This window comes from Apteryx rowi, unplaced genomic scaffold, assembly GCF_003343035.1.
Source record: "Apteryx rowi isolate R43461 unplaced genomic scaffold, aptRow1 scaffold_272, whole genome shotgun sequence".
In the NCBI taxonomy this organism is placed as follows: Eukaryota; Metazoa; Chordata; class Aves; order Apterygiformes; family Apterygidae; genus Apteryx; species Apteryx rowi.
The window spans coordinates 316,379-332,399 of record NW_020449108.1 but is presented as its reverse complement, the minus strand read 5'-3'; the positions used below and the strand labels follow the sequence as shown (position 1 = coordinate 332,399).

The following is a 16,021-nucleotide window of genomic DNA, read 5'->3' as shown; positions in this document are numbered from 1 at the left end:
ACAACTCCACTTAAGGACCGCAGTGATATGAGTAGACTTCTTTATCTAATCTCTTACTTTTATTATCATAATTCAAGCTGGAAGGGACTCCCCCATCCAGATCATCCATCTCTATCACAAGGTTATTCTGTCCCAGCTTCAGGACTTTGCATTTGCCTTCACTGAACTTCCTGAGGCTTCTGTCAGCCCATTCCCTTAGTCTGTCACAGTCTCTTTCAGTGGCAGCACTACACTCCAGCATACTTACCATTCCCACCCAGTTCGGTGTAATCTGCAAACTTGCAATATGTTTTGTTCCATTGTTCAAATCAAAGACATGAAATAGGACTGACCACTAAGGAATATCACTCATAACCAGGCACTCATTACCAGGTAAGTAAGCCATTGAGCTATGGACCACTTCCCCTTAAGTCCAACTGTCAATCTAGTTTTTCAACCACTCATCCAGTATACATCTCCCCAGTTTGTCTGCAAGAATACTATGGGAGATGATGACAAAAGACTTGTTAAAGTCAAGGTAAACACAGAGCCAGTCACCTCCTCACATAACACAATCTGGTTGGTTAGGCACAATTTACTCTTGATAAAAGCCAGCCTTGCCGGCTCTTCTCAACCATGCTTTTGCCATTTTGCTGCCCATTCACAGATTTTTTTTTCCTATGTATTTAAAAAGATTTTTCCTTCTAAATACTCCTACTTGCACTATTTTACCTTTCCTCCTTTTCTTCCACAAAGCTACAGATGCTCAACATGAAATAAGCTTCAGCCTGGAAACAAACCGAATACAGTGCCTTTCAGAATTATTCACAGTGTTTTTCATAAATAGATGAAGATAAGGATAGTTTTATCTGTCTTTAAGAGATGCTGTTACAAAACTAACACAAAAGTGTATTCAAAGTTGAGGATAAAAAGCCTATTACAGACATTGGTATTATATGACAACAAGGGGAGGGAGAAGAGCCACTAGTTCATTAAAAAAAAAAGGGGGGGGTAATAATAGAGGGTGGGAGGAGGTTAAAGAGGAGACTGGATGTAGGTTCTTTTGTCGATTTGCTCAAAATGACTAAAAAATCAGATTACTGTAACTTTAGGCTTACTGATATGAACCTACCTTGGAGCACTGGTATGAACTTTTTGACCTACTATTGTTGATAAGAAACTCCTAAATTTATCACCAAATGCAATGCAGAAAAACTTAATAGCTTTTTACTTCTTTCATAGAGTTTACTTTGTGCATATGGCAACAATTTGTGATTAATCAAATTTCCTCTGTCATGGAAGCCAGTTTCTCCTGTTGTTTGGTAGATCTTTCACAGGGCAGCAAAATACTTTTTAATAAAAACGGTTGAAAACATTTAGGTATATTTTGAAAGTGCCAAATGTGAAATTGACAAGTTTGTCTTTATGCTGTCAATTAATAAATCCTAATCCCTAACTAGCCATTCCTGCTCTATACTTATAAGTTTCTATCCAATACAAGTTTTAGGATCCCGTATTTCTCCTGCTTAAAGTAATGGAAAACATACCCACACACAGATATACACTTGTTTTCTTTTCAGATATATCTATGAAGTGTATTATGCCTACTGTTCTCATTATAAACTCCAAATTAAAGAACAGAGTACATCTTATGATCATTCATGTTAAAAAGTTTGGCATACAGTACATCATCCCAAACCATCTCATAGCTCAATATACTGTTATAATATTTATCTCATACTTAATCCTACCATTCACTTTAAGTCACTTAGTTAACCTCTAGATAAAATTGTCATTGGATAGGAGTTCTGCAAAAATATTTAGCTACCTGGTTGCCTCCTTTTGTTTGCCCTCTTATAACACCAACTGCACATATGAGTTTAATGGTGTAGGATTGCTCTTAATTTCCTCCTTCTACTTCTTCCCCCCGGGAGGCATCTGCTCTCAAAGCAGCCACTATATCTACCACACGGATATCCAAATAGCTTTTACTATTTACTATGATTGCTTTTCTCAACTCAAGACACAAAGCACGGAAACATACATCTGTTTCAAGAGTTGTTAGGAGCTACAAACGAGCACCTTTACTTTGCTTTTTAAAATCAGCTCAAAAAAATTAACTACACCCCATATTAAGAGTTGTATATTACTATCAATTAAGTTTAGGTTAAGCAGATATTCAACACTGAGATCTACAAAAAAAAATAGCCTTCAAGATAAGTATAATTTTGAGAGCAAAGTTCCAATGAATTCTATCTCGTTACTTAGATAAAATTATCATCATTTATACTGTACCTGAGCTCCATAGATATATTTATCCAGCATCTTGCCTCCTATTGTTTGACCTCCTATGTCCCACACTTGAAGAGTAACATTCAAATTTCCTGGAGGGAGGGAGGGGAGGGGGGAAAAAAGATACGGATGTTTTCTTTGACATTATTAACCTGGAAATTTAGATACAAATAAAATTAAAGATATATTATCACAGCTGGTAATACAGCTTTAGCATATCAACAGAAATAGCTTTTTACAAGTATACAACAAATAGTAACCATATCTAAACACAAAGACTACTAAAGCATTTGGAAAAAAAGTCACCTGCATCCAGCTATGATCACTAAGATGCAATAAAACTGTAGATAAAGAACCCAGTATAGTTATTTCAGAGAAGATGATTAGAATTGCATAAAGCATAACATTGCTAACTAGAAATTATACAGCATATTTTACAGAAGGAAAGTTGTATAGCACAATGTTAACTATTGTCTTTAGTTTCTATTAATATCAACCTAATATTTCACATTAATATCAACCACATATTTCATTCTCTGTGTCTTTTTTTTTATTCTCCTTACAAATGTAGAAGCAGGAAAAAAGCACAGAGTAAAATTTTGGCAGTGATGCTCTTAGCGTTACTATAAAGTTACAGAATTATAAAGTTGACAGATTAGAATGAAATGCTCACACCAGTTTACTTTCTGTAGCAGCTATGGCTTTCAGGCAAACTATGACTCTTATTTCTTCCTCCCACCAACCTGTGCAAAGCAGGCAACCAAGTTTGACTTGATTTACATAATTTCATCCTCCAAAAATTTATTTCTAAATCAAGAATAGATCTTCTTTTCAATGTAAATCTCTAAACAGTCTTCAAAACAGATATTAAAGCTATATTTAAACTATTATTAACAGATAGTATTTCAAAAACATAATAAAAAAAAAAATCAGTGTAACTCCTGTAGGATATTTAATAACCTACAAGTCATACATATTCTGCAAGCTAGCAACACAGAGACCCACAGACCAAACACATGCACACAGCTACCTATGTCACCACATCCCTACAAACATATCAGAAAGTATCATTTGACTCATTTTGCATGGGCAAAACTGTTTTCAAAACTATACTGATTACCTGGAAGCACCAGAGTCTAACACAGTAGAGCCTGATGAAAATTTTCCTAACCCGTATACAACTCACAGGTTAATAACAGTTCTCTGTACTTACCAAAAAAAAAAAAAAAAAAAAAAAAAAAAGTATTTTATTCCTAGATAAATACACTATATATACACATCAGTCAAAAAACTCCATATCACAACATTCGAGAGACGAGTGAAACAGAACAAAATATTAACTATGGGTTGCTAAGAAAGATTTGCTCTTAAATCAATCTATTTTATGTTATGAACAACCTTACTTTACACAATGTGATCTGTTCAGCCATCAATTTATAACCAACTGCCTTGTGCATTGCAGTTATGCAAGTGAGTGTGCTCCATGGAAATATATGCTGGCAGTCAATGAATATAAATAATAAATCACAACTATACAGCTGAATATGTGCTACTTGTGGTATTAAGTATAACCACATTGCATTTTTATGATGCATCTTGTTTTATTCACGTTAGAAGTGCTTATTCCTAAATTGGTATTTTGGTCTCAAATACATGGGGATGAAACGAGATAATCTATTCAGAATACCTTTTAAGCTAAATTAAGTTTTATCAAATATTAAAGAATTCTAAACAGAGTTTAGTAAACACATCATAAACACTCCAGTAAATTCAACCTCTCACAGAACAAGAAGTTTATTTGTTTTGACAATGAATCCACTATTTATTAATTGATTCTTTTAAAGCTTAGAACATAAGTGACTGCAAACAACGCAGGTAAGTCTTCCACTAAGAAGACTATAAACCATCTAGTATGAATAAGCTCATGAATGCACTCTGCATTCTGAAATGCCCATGCTTCTTCAGTGGGTAAACAAACTAAATATACTCAAAAGCCCACCATGCTGCAGTATCCTACATCTAACTTGTTTGTATGCATTCTACAGGAAGTTTTCATACCAGCTAGGCAGAAACAAGCTTTATAAACATTATAGCTTTCAAATCCAACATTTTTCAGATGCCTAATTTTGTGTTAAAATTTTTTAATAAGTCTCTCACTTCTCCCCCACTCCCTCCCCCAGGGTAGTGATCATGCACAACATACTGGGCTTAGCATCTGGATAAACATATGAAATTACCTGAGAAACTTTATTACAGGAGGTTAAACAATCTAACAGTGGCTCCTCATGTTAAAATTTGTGATTATTAATTACTTACTTTCTTCTACTAACGCGAGAAGAAAAAGGCAGAAAAAAAGCTGGTAGGTTCATTTAAGCTTAAATGACTTAATTAAGATGTCAGTAGCTAGTGAAAATCATGCTGATCATTCGGGGGGGGGACTTTTTTGCCATTTTCTTTGGGGGGGGGCGGAGGGGGGAATGATGCTAGGATTACTCTGACAGAAGGAAAAAACCCAGACAATTTGTCTAATAAATATTTAATTAACAACTATGATAGTAAACCATGAAGCTGTATTTTCTGCAAAAAGTCTCAAATCCTCTATTTGGTGACAGATTTAGAAGAAAAATGAACTGGAGAACATTATTAAAACAAGAAGTACCTATGCTTGAAATAACACAGTTCTTAGAAACAAAGTTAGCATACCAATAAACAATAATTGAAGAATCCCAGAAAAACAGTGTTCAATACACTGATAAGGAATGAGAAAATGTAAGCACTTCTTTACTCTGTAGGCAACACATACAAGCGAGAAGTTAAAATAAGCGCGGAAACACTGTGCAGGTATCTGGATTGTTTCTGGCCTGAGCTGAAGCCACTGGGCCAATTCAACAGTGACCCTGTAAAAGTATGCTTGGTACATTGGTTAACCTTACTCAAACTGACTGCTGCACAGTCAGTCAAGATAGAACTAAAAACACATGACTGCCTGCTTCTTGTACTGCAGACTTAAAAAAAAAAAATCCTTTTCACAGAAGAACCCTGTTTACTCAACTGCACCCACAACCTTCCTAAAAGTATTTTGACTATGGCTCTTAAGAACCACTGTCAGCCCAACCTCTGAATAACAGATACACTATTTTAAACAGTGAAGACTGCACAGTGGTTGCATCCAGACTATACAACATACAGTATCACAAAATATACTGAAACTGATTTGTTCAAAGTATTTTTTTCAAATACAAACTGCATGAAGATAATTTGTAAGCAGCTGAACACTAAAAGTCATATTGTTCACAATTAAATTAGTCAAAGGACTTACTGTTTGTATTAAACCATATTGTTTCACCATGTAAAATATTGGTTTTTTTCCCACGGTAAAACTGTACCAGTTACTAAAATATCTGAAGACAAATAGAGCTTTAATGAAAAAAATAAAATAAAACCAGTACTTTATTTTACAAGTTCAAACATACTTCTAATGTATGTCCTAATGTAAACTTCGATGCAATTCTAAAAATTTTAACTTCTGAAATGTTTGCTTACATTTAAAAGAAAAAAACAATTTGAAATACTGTAATAAAGTTATCTGCCAATTCTCCTACTAAACAATAGAAATCAAGGCTATTTTTTCTACTGATACACACATCATGATTTCTGTTCATGGATTAACCTTTCCAGTAAACATAGCAACTTTGCAAACCCAGTACTAATCAAGAAATCAGAAAAATCCATTTACTTAAGTAGTGCTTTCCATTCCAGTACTTCGGAGCTTTACCTCTCACCACCCTTCTTGTTCTCTTCCTTCCCTCTCACTACCCACCACCACCAGTCCAACTTTCCCAAAAAACACAAGTCTATTCACCCAAATGTATATACAGGCATACGCAAAGACATAATGAGAATCCATAGGAAAAAAAAAAAAGCTTCTTCCTGGATATGAACACACTGCATGAATGTTATTATTTTGTTAATGATAAATGAGGAAAATAGATGCACAGACTTTTTTGTTGTTTTAGGGCTATTTTCATCTATATTCTGATTTTGCCACAAAACAAACTAGAACAGAATAAAATATGAATGGGTCAGAAGTTGATCAGAGTTTTCCAAATTTTCTACGCAACAAGAATATTTAGAATCCCAATAATGTACTAACAGCTTCTGTATGTTTAACAGCTGGAAAAAAACCTTGCAAAAATACAAGTGCTCAGCATGCACACTGCATGATTTGTGTACACATTTCACTTTCAAATACTGCTGTAAGTGTTCTACATACTGATATTTTTAAGAGGAAGAAGCAGAACAATAAAAAATTATTATGGTTTTATGGAGAAATAAGCACTGAAATTTGGTATTTTCTCTCTCACCAGATACAAAAGATACAGTGGAATGTCCAAGTCAAAAAACAGAATAATCTTTTCAGAGTCTTCCTGCATTTGGTTTCACTTAATAAAAAATGTAAACATAATCAAGAAATTAATAATATCAACTTAATAAAGTAAGTTCAAAAACTTAGCATATTTTCTTAAGACTTCAGGTTATAGCTAAAACATTTAATTTCTGGTTTTGCATCCCCCCCTCCCCCAAAAGATAGAACTTGCATCTACTTTTATCAAATCTCACTACAACTTTAATAATTAAACATGTTTTCCAGCTCTGGTTTCTGAAACCAGAATAAACTGCTTTAATGAAATACTTTCATGCTTACAAATTGAGCAACCATGAAATACTTTCATGCTTACAAATTGAGCAACCACGGATCAGTGAAAAAAATCTCACTTTAAACTCCCAATTGCTCAGAAACAAACTTCTAGCAGCAGCTATTCTTTTTTAATTATTTCTTTGCATTTTCCATGCAGTGTGCCGCAACTGGCATCTAAATAGTTTCTTTGCCGTCGTGAAATGAAACATCTTGAATGCTCAAACTGTATTTTTATGAGTGCCGAGGGACCCTAAATTTTAGTGGTCTATTAAATGCCAGCAATTTCATGCTGCCTTGCATAAAACAGCATTCACATATTAGTGCACTGCGATTCCATAGCTACATTATCCTTCTCCACACAACCTAAATGCCAGTTGTGTATTTTATTTAAAAATTTTGTTTCTTTCAAAAAGCACCTATTTTTTCAATGAATATATTTAAAGTTCTATTTCTTTGTTATATGTTACATTACCCATGCGGACACACAGTATGCTTAAAAATTACGAATATAGCTAACACCGCTCTTACTTGAATTCAGTGTTTTACTAAAGTACTTAAAGATAAAAGTTGCAAATGTATAACCCTTTGTCACCTGGTAAGAACATACTAAGAAAATTTTCTCTTAATAACCTAATTTACTTTGTCATAAAAAGCACTGTAGTAAGCTTATTTAGTGTACTTTACTTTGAAGACTAAGTTTTTGCAAGTCTTATTGTTGCCCAACATTTCAGTGATAGATTCTTTATTCTCTTACCTGGCAATGTTATCCTTTTCAAGAAGAAGTCCAGTCCTACAGTTTGTTTGTACTGTTTTCCAAAAGTTTCTTGGGCAAAACGTGTGGCTAAGGATGTCTAGAACAGAATAGTATCAAATTAAGTTGACATTTTAAAAGGCTAAAAACTTGATATGAAACCAAAAGTATGTAATATAGTTAGGCACTTTTTAAATCAATGCATGCTGATAGTGTTTGTGGATTTGTATTGACAAGCATTCCAGCCAGCTTCAACATAATAAAAGGAGGTGGCAAAAGCTACTAATGTATGCACATTACATTTCCATTTCAAAGACATGTTTCCATTACATTTCAAAGACAGTGTGATATTCAAATTACAGAATATTACACAGATTTGAATGAAATACCATCAGTATGCTCCACCTGACACAAATCTAAATGACACTATCCATACCTGAAGAGCTTACTATTTTTAAAAAGTGCTCATTTCCAAAATAAGGTCCCATCCCTGGTACAGAACACCACGATCCCAAAGCAACATTCTGTGAGGGAACAGACATCTGCACAGTGCAGAGTCCCACAGGGGCTCCAAAGTGTTGCAGTATTCCTGCCACTGTACATGAAAGTTTCAGGATCAGGGACTACATGAAGTCTAAGATGGGAACAAAGCCTGCAAACATTTGTACACAGAAAAGAGACTGAACTGATGCTAAGAACGTACATTTGCAAAACCATTCCTCTAAAAACAATTTTGGAAATTTATTTCTTAAATTTGTATTTTGTGGCTTTATGAAAGTAGACCAATACACCATTGGCCTAATAAAGAATATCAGCTTTTACCGCAGAACACTACTTTTACTACTACCACTAAGAGGATGCACAACTAATTTACATAAAGTAATGAAGCATGGTATTTCAGTTCTTTCACTAGCAATTTAATCTCTCCATGAAAGGCAAAAAAAAAAAAAAGCAAAAAAAAAAAAAGCTCCACAATTTAAGGTTAAAAGAGACAAAGAGAAGTGCAATTACAAACTCTCTGTACTGTTTATATTGTCTAAAAAATAAAATATATTAAGTGTGAATGCCATGTAGCTAAACATGTATCCTACACTAAATTAGAGGCATACACTTACAAATCTCTCATTAACATCACATCTGAAAATATGAAAACAAAGTAATAGTAAAAATAAAACCTAACTAAGTTTATTTATTCAGGAAAAAAAAAATAACAACTTCACAAAACCTCCATGCTGCCCAAGAAAATTCAAAATTAGCAAAAAGGAGTTTTTCATCAACTTTCAGTTCATCAAGACCTGAAGAGGTAAGTCACGTCAACGGTTATTAGAAAATGCTGTTAGAGCACATTTAGTTAAAAATGCTATAGTAAAATAATGCCAGTAGTTCTGAAAAGTGAGAATAGGCAAGTTCTATTAATAGAACTGCTATAACAGAGATCTAAATGATGCTAGTAATATGTCAAGTGTCATTGTAATATGTCTGTGTACTTACACAGAATAAAAATGCAACTTACTCTTTTTCTGCATGAAAACATGACCACCAGAGCTCCAGCATTAAAGCTCTAGTATGAATAGGCAAACATTTATTCAAACATAAAATTACCTGTGAAGTAAATAACACAAGATTTACTGTTTTCTTGCTTGTATCACATTTGTGTTCCTATCACTGTCACATAATAACAGGTATTTTCAGATGAGAACATACGTTTAGGAAGTAAACCAAAAATCAGTTAAAGACTATGGCAACATTTTCATTTCCTTCATTGAACTCAAGCCCTGAGGGGATTAAAAATAAATAAATAAATAAATGAAAAAGCATGTAAACTAGAAATAGCACGAGTATGCTTATATATTTATATCACTGTGGAAAGGCTGAGAACCACACAGCATGAATCATAAGAAGATTTTTCTAGCTGTAGCTATGTGACTGTAATACTAATGACATGTAAATAAAATTCAATACAAACTTGGCCTGTAACACTAAAAAGTCAGTATCACTGACTTTTTCCATCCCAATAGTTAGAACTTCAGGATTATAAAGACATTATTTTAAAACCGTCATGACCCTAAATGATGTAGATAAGAATAACAACATTGCAGAAATACACTTTATAGTCTTTTCTTTGCAATTTTCCTTTTCATTAAAGTAACTAGCATCCAGAGTACAAATTAAAATATCATCTGACTATATCATAGTATTCTATATTCTCCAACACATTAATTTAGATCCCCATTAAATAAGCAACCACTCCCTTCTTGTTTTAAGGGCTCAGTAAATATTAGCTTTATCACTCTGTGACACTTAATATTCCCTGAAGGCTTCTAGGGGTGTTAGTAAAAATAAACAACATACATTCAATTAACAGCCAACCAATAAGAGCAACAAGTGATCAACAGCACGGCAAAGTTCTCTTAAATAGTTTTCTCTACTGCTCTCCTGAACGCAAATTTATAGCAGAAAATCATTGACCAACTCCTTTTTAATTTTTTTTCTAGTGAATGTTAGTGCTCATGAAAGGTGTTGGATTACCAGACTGGAGTCCTCTATTTATTCACAGAACAAGCATTTATCCACAAAATACTAAGAGCAACAGTTCAAACTCCTCCACAACAGGAAATGGAGAAGTTATCCCAATGCATATTCAGGCACTTTTACAATGCAAATTCTCCCTTCAATCCTGAAATTGTTCTCTACCATGCTTCCCATAGAAGATTCTGCACAACAGTTTTGCTTGTAAAGCTATGATGGGTAGGATCAATGTTAAAAAGTAATAAAAGTTAAGTAATGGCTTAATGCAACTCTAGCTTTAAAAATAAATAAATGATCACCAACTGTTTTGAAGATCATTCTCAATTCATAAAGTTTCAGTCAGTAATCTAGCGATCAGCGGATAACATAATTTCAACAAGGCCTTGTTCCTTGACATGTCTACTAAGACAACCAGAGTACCAACTGTCAGAGTAGACTTTCCATTAGACCTAATTTGATATTCAAGCATTTGTTTTAAAAGCTTTAAAGCGCTTATATGCTCTTCCAAATAGCAATACATTTTTGAATCTTGGTCTTGCAAACCCCCTCTTTTAAGACAAAAAAAGTTCATTGGGTACTAACAAACAGCAATCAAGACAGCAGTGAAACATGTACAAAACACTGTGTTCTAACTATAAAGGGATACTTGGGGGGTTGTTTTGGAGATAAACAAAGATGCAATTAAACTCAAGGATGAGGCAAGAAAGAATTTCTTGCTTATATTTTTCAGTGTTATCAACCCACTGTATAAACTTTGCTGACAAGCTATTCCTAAATGACTATATAAGTAAATAGAAAAAGAAAGCAAAAATATTTATGAAATAATAGCAGACAAGTCACAAAGCACAAGTAACGACAGCCAGCTCTGACACTTTTTACTCACCAGGATAATGTGGGAACTCATAGAGAAAACCCTGCCAAAGACAGTTCTTTGAGTAAAATACTACAGAAGAAAGCTTTCAGAAAGGGATGCCAAAGCATAATACCATAGTTATAAAAATGAGAAAATACAGCTAAAGTCAATGCACATAGCACAAAAGGACATAGTCCTGAAGCCACAAGTTTCCATCCATGTACCAACTTCACCAATCTATTGAGAATTCATTACCACTTTCCAAAAAAGCAACATGCATCTGTCCCTTCTCTCACTCCCTTCTAAAATGCCAAGGCCATTCTCTAAGCACAGCAACATTGACCCTTCAATCATGAGCTATCCCTACTAGCAAAAAACTTAAGACAGACAAAATGAAAAGAAATGCTACCTAAACAAAGGAAATGCAATAACTATTATAAAAAGCATAACTGCTCAACGCAGAGAACTTCTCACTGAGAACAGACTAGCTTTATGGTGCAGGGGGGAGGAAAGCTATACAGCTATCTGATAAAAAAAAAAAAAAGATCATATTTTGAAAACAAAGGAAATAGTTTTATCATATGAAGCTAATATATTTCCATTCCACTTCTACTTACCGAAAAAGAGGAAGTTATCAAGACTGAAATTAGACATTAATCTATGAAGAAATATTCATATAGGCCAATCTGCACAGAACACCTAAGACAGTTTCCCATTTACAAGACTAAACAATGGCAACAATTAGTAAACATTTCTAAAGATTTTGAGACCAAGTGTAACAAGAAGATCCAGGATTAGCATACTGTTTAAAAAAAAATGGTATCCTCAAAAATCCTAAAGGAAGTGGCCCCACTCAGCTATTACAGCTTGTGTATCAATTTCCACAAACTCCCACACCAGGTTGGGCACTATATATATCATTTTCAACATCTGATGGCAGGAGGAGAAGGCAAAGGCAAGGTGTTCCAGCTACCCTACTTTACTTTCCAGTTGCAATGGGCAGCAGAAAGACAGAACTGCAACTGCTTTTCTCCTTCCGCATGTCTATTTTTCAGGACCTCCTTGCCTGTGAATAGCTCCAAGATTTACTTTCAGAGATCCAAAGTCGTTTTTTTTCAACACTAGCAAATCATAATGGTTCCAGTTCAAATCAACATCGCCATATACTTTAATAAGACAACCTCTGTATAGCAAGAGCAGAAATACATGGATTATAACATAATTTTTTCAATCCATACTAGTACTGCTGATTTATTGTAATAAAAAACATCTTGGCTCAGGAAGAGTGGGGCAAGAAAGCTGATTTAAGACCTACATACACACAGTAGCCTTATGCATGTATGTTCCTTCTAGTAATCAATATTCAGGAAAAAAAAATACTATTAATAATAGCTGCTTATTTTTGTCTCACACTGTCCCCATGTTCAATTTCAGATTTCTTTGCAGATTGCTTTCCTATTTTTTGTCTACTTTAATAAGAAAACAATACTAGAAAAGGATTTAAATAACATAGCTCATCTTCCTTAATTTTTCTTTTTCAACAGCTTATTTCATGACTCTATCTCACTGTAATACTCTTTCAGACTCTGTCCCACACTCCTCTCATGCTTTCTTCCCTGTCAACTCTCCTCCCCTTAGACCTTACTCTAGCAGTGCTTATTCCTTCCCTTAAAACTCTAAGTATCCAATTATTCATTCAGCCACCAAAGAACAAATGAATAGAAGTACAACATCTGTCCCTTGCCTCATGAACAGAGCAATTCCTAGCCAGTGGAAACATAAACATTGTCCTCAGCTTGAAATTAGGCTAATTTGTTTTTAAACTGCTACCAACAGTTCCACAGGACCTGAATCATATTGCTTCTAAATAATGTGTGATATTGGACAAGGAAAATAAATGCAAGTTATCATCTTCGGTCAGCTGACACAAGGACATTACTTTTCTGAAGAACAGAAGACCAGACAGCTCTTGATAGCCAAGAGGGAGGGTATTAAAAGGAAAAAGCTATGGAACTAAGTCAAATGTGGAAATTTCACACTGAACACGAGATGCAGTATTTCAGAGGTATCTCCCACTATACCCTACATTCCTCCTGTCCAGCAATTCTGGTGACAGAGGAAGAGAAAAAACAAAGCTTCCACAGTAAATGAGAGGCTAAGTATGCATGTGTGTAAAGACTAGGTGTGAAACAGATGTGAGGGAGGCTAGAGTTGAAAACGTATAGACATACACGTTTCAACAAGCAAGCAGAATGAGACCAACAGGGGAGAGAAACCTCAGTGATTTAGTCCTTAGAGGTGCTCTTATCCCTCCCACACCAAAACCCAATCACTTCTTTATTTCTACCAGATTTTACTACAGATCTGGTATTACAACTGTTTGCTGCTAGGCCAGAAGGATGGCTGGAAGAAGCCTCTATTACAGCATCATCTAGGGGGGATAAGAGGAAAAGCAGCCCACCATAACAAAACTGCTGCTTATGCAAAATAAGCTATACTTGAATCACAGGATTCCTAGACCCAGCAGGAGATTCAGTGAATGGCAGCTCCCATGTGAGAGGTAGAAACCAGAAGGAATATACATCAAAACTCAAGAATGCTTGAAAATCCATATTTGGTGAGAGGTCTTGCCACAAGGTGCTGAACAGCAGTAGCGAAAAGGATTCCTCATTTTGAATGAAAAACTCCTCGGGAAAGTTACCCATGAAAGCAGCACTCCAACTGTCAATCCTGTGCATTCATTATGCTCTCATCACATAGTCACTCAGAATTGTCCATCTACTCTCTCACATGAAAGCAGTATCACTTTAGGCTGCATTTAGAATCATTAGAGTCAGAAACAACTTTTTGTTTTAACATAAAATTCTTTAAAAGTAAGTGAACAAAGTCACACACATACTTTCACTAAGAGTTTACTTTTATTAATGTCAGGCAATTTTTTAAGCCACCTCTAAGAATATTTCTAGTTTTCACCTGAAAGTAAGTAAAGCAGACCTCCTGTCTCTCCGCATTTTCAAAAGTTAGTGACAAATGAAAAGCTGCATTCTTAAAGTATATGATAAAATTAATATTTTCAGATGCACCTCACAAAAGGATTCAAACTACATATAGCAACAGGTAAATTGTTAACACGTGTCTAGTAAAGATCAATGATTATTTCCATAGATAGCAAAGTGGTCTCCGTTTTGCCTTATTTTGTCTATATTTGCCCAAATTTCCCAGTATCTTTTAAGAAGGTAAGTATGAACTGCACTCACGGACTAGTAAACTGTAGTTTATGAACAGTACTTAACTACATTGATTTCATATAGAAAAAAAGATACTCCTAAAAAAAAATCGCAAACCAAGACTAGATTAACCCGAAAGTGTCTTTCCAAACCCTGAAACAGTAACTCGCATAAATGTAAACTGTTTTATCCATCTCAGTACATTATTAACTCTGAAACCTAAATGAAAAGACAACGTGAAGATCAACGTAAGCAACCCTTGCACCGCTCGTTGTTTTGGCGGGAACAACTAATTCACGTGCTCGCCCCTGATCCCAACCCCTTCCCGTGCCTTTGCAGGCACTAGGGACTTCGGGCTGTTTTGGCAACCCCAGTGCTGCAATTATGCATTGCCAGTACCAAGTCCGCAGCGCACTAAGGCACGGGTATCAGCAGGAAACTCACTGCCAAGCAGTACCATATTAACTACGCTGTCAGCCGCTCATTTTATCAAGAAACTCATGAAAAATGGATTAAACTAGTATATGTCTATTTGCTGGCTTAGGGGTCACCTCATCGAGGGCTACGAGGCTACGGAAACGCTGTTAGAGGGTTTCGCTGCCGAGCGCCGGGGCAGCCCCGGCCGAGGCTCCTTCGGGGCAGACACAAGCGGCCCCGCGGCTACGCTCCCCGGCGAGGAGCCCGCATCTGCATGCGGACCCGGAGCGGCAGGGACCCGTCCCGGGCCTCCGCTGCGCCCGCGCCCCACGCGCGCGGGGGAAGGCCACGGAGAAGGCGCAGCGCGGGGCGGCGGGAGCGGAAGCGTCCGCCGGGGTCCATCACGGCGCCTGGTATCGCGACAGCGCCACAGACTCGAAGCGCTGCGGGCTGCTCCCTCCTCAGCGGGCAGGGAGGGCGGCCGGAGAGTGAGGGGGGGGGAGGGCACCGCGGCGGCGGAGGGGAGCGGGGCGCTGCCGGGGGCCGGCACTGACCTTGCCAGAGGTGCCGTCCCCCAACAACGCTAGCTTGAGCTGGCGGTCCGAACTCTCCTCCTCCTCCGAGTCCGACATGGTCCCTACGCCCTCGGCAGGGAAGGAGAAGAGGCGGAGGGCAGGCGGGATGGACGGGACGCGGGAGCGCGGAGGGGATGGGGAAAAAGAGCGAGTACCGCGGTCACGGAGCTGGCAGCGGCGCACAGGCCGGAGCCGCCATCTTCCTCCAGCGCGCCCGCCGTCGCTAAGGCCCGCTCGAGACGAAACCAACGAGAGACCGGAGGGGAGGGGAGAGGGTAGCTCGAGGGCGGGAGCTAGAGCAAGAAGCCCAACACTCGCTCCGCGAGCACGCAGGGGGCACCCGCTACGCCCCCATTTCCCTCCTCCAGCGGGCGGGCGAATGGTTTAGCCCGGCTCGCCAATACGAGCGGCGGTGGTCGAGCCCCCGATTGACGCCCCGCGCGGTAACTAAGCAACGTAGAGGTCAGGGGTCGCAGAGGCGGTGGTGGAATGAGCGCCACCTCTGGCGAGGGGAGGCGGTGGCGGGTGGGGGCGTGGACATTGCCTGGGGGCGTGGACATTGCCTTGGTCACGCCTCCCAGGGCCTGAATCCCGCCTGAAGCGCCCCCCGGCGGGGCGGGGCCGGGGCGGCCGGTGGGCGGGGCGCCTCCTCCCCCCCGGGGTAGGTGAGGGAGAGAGGCGCCGGCGGTGGCCTCGCCC

General features: G+C 37.6%; 1 protein-coding gene across 3 annotated transcripts in view; it reads right to left on the bottom strand.

Moving 5' to 3' along the window:
• Positions 1–15,705, bottom strand: part of RAB28 (RAB28, member RAS oncogene family) — a 66,814-nt gene extending 51,109 nt beyond the window's left edge. For 2 of the 3 annotated variants that reach the window (XM_026068502.1, XM_026068503.1), the window contains exons 1-3: positions 15,302–15,541; positions 7,725–7,821; positions 2,275–2,363 (exon numbers count right to left, since the gene is read on the bottom strand). In XM_026068502.1, the coding sequence (XP_025924287.1) occupies positions 2,275–2,363; positions 7,725–7,821; positions 15,302–15,379 (264 nt within the window). In that variant the 5' untranslated portion in view covers positions 15,380–15,541. Of the gene's footprint in view, positions 1–2,274; positions 2,364–7,724; positions 7,822–15,301 lie in introns of all 3 variants that reach the window. The other variant, XM_026068504.1, reaches the window with a different exon arrangement.
• Between the last annotated feature and the right edge of the window lie 316 nt (positions 15,706–16,021).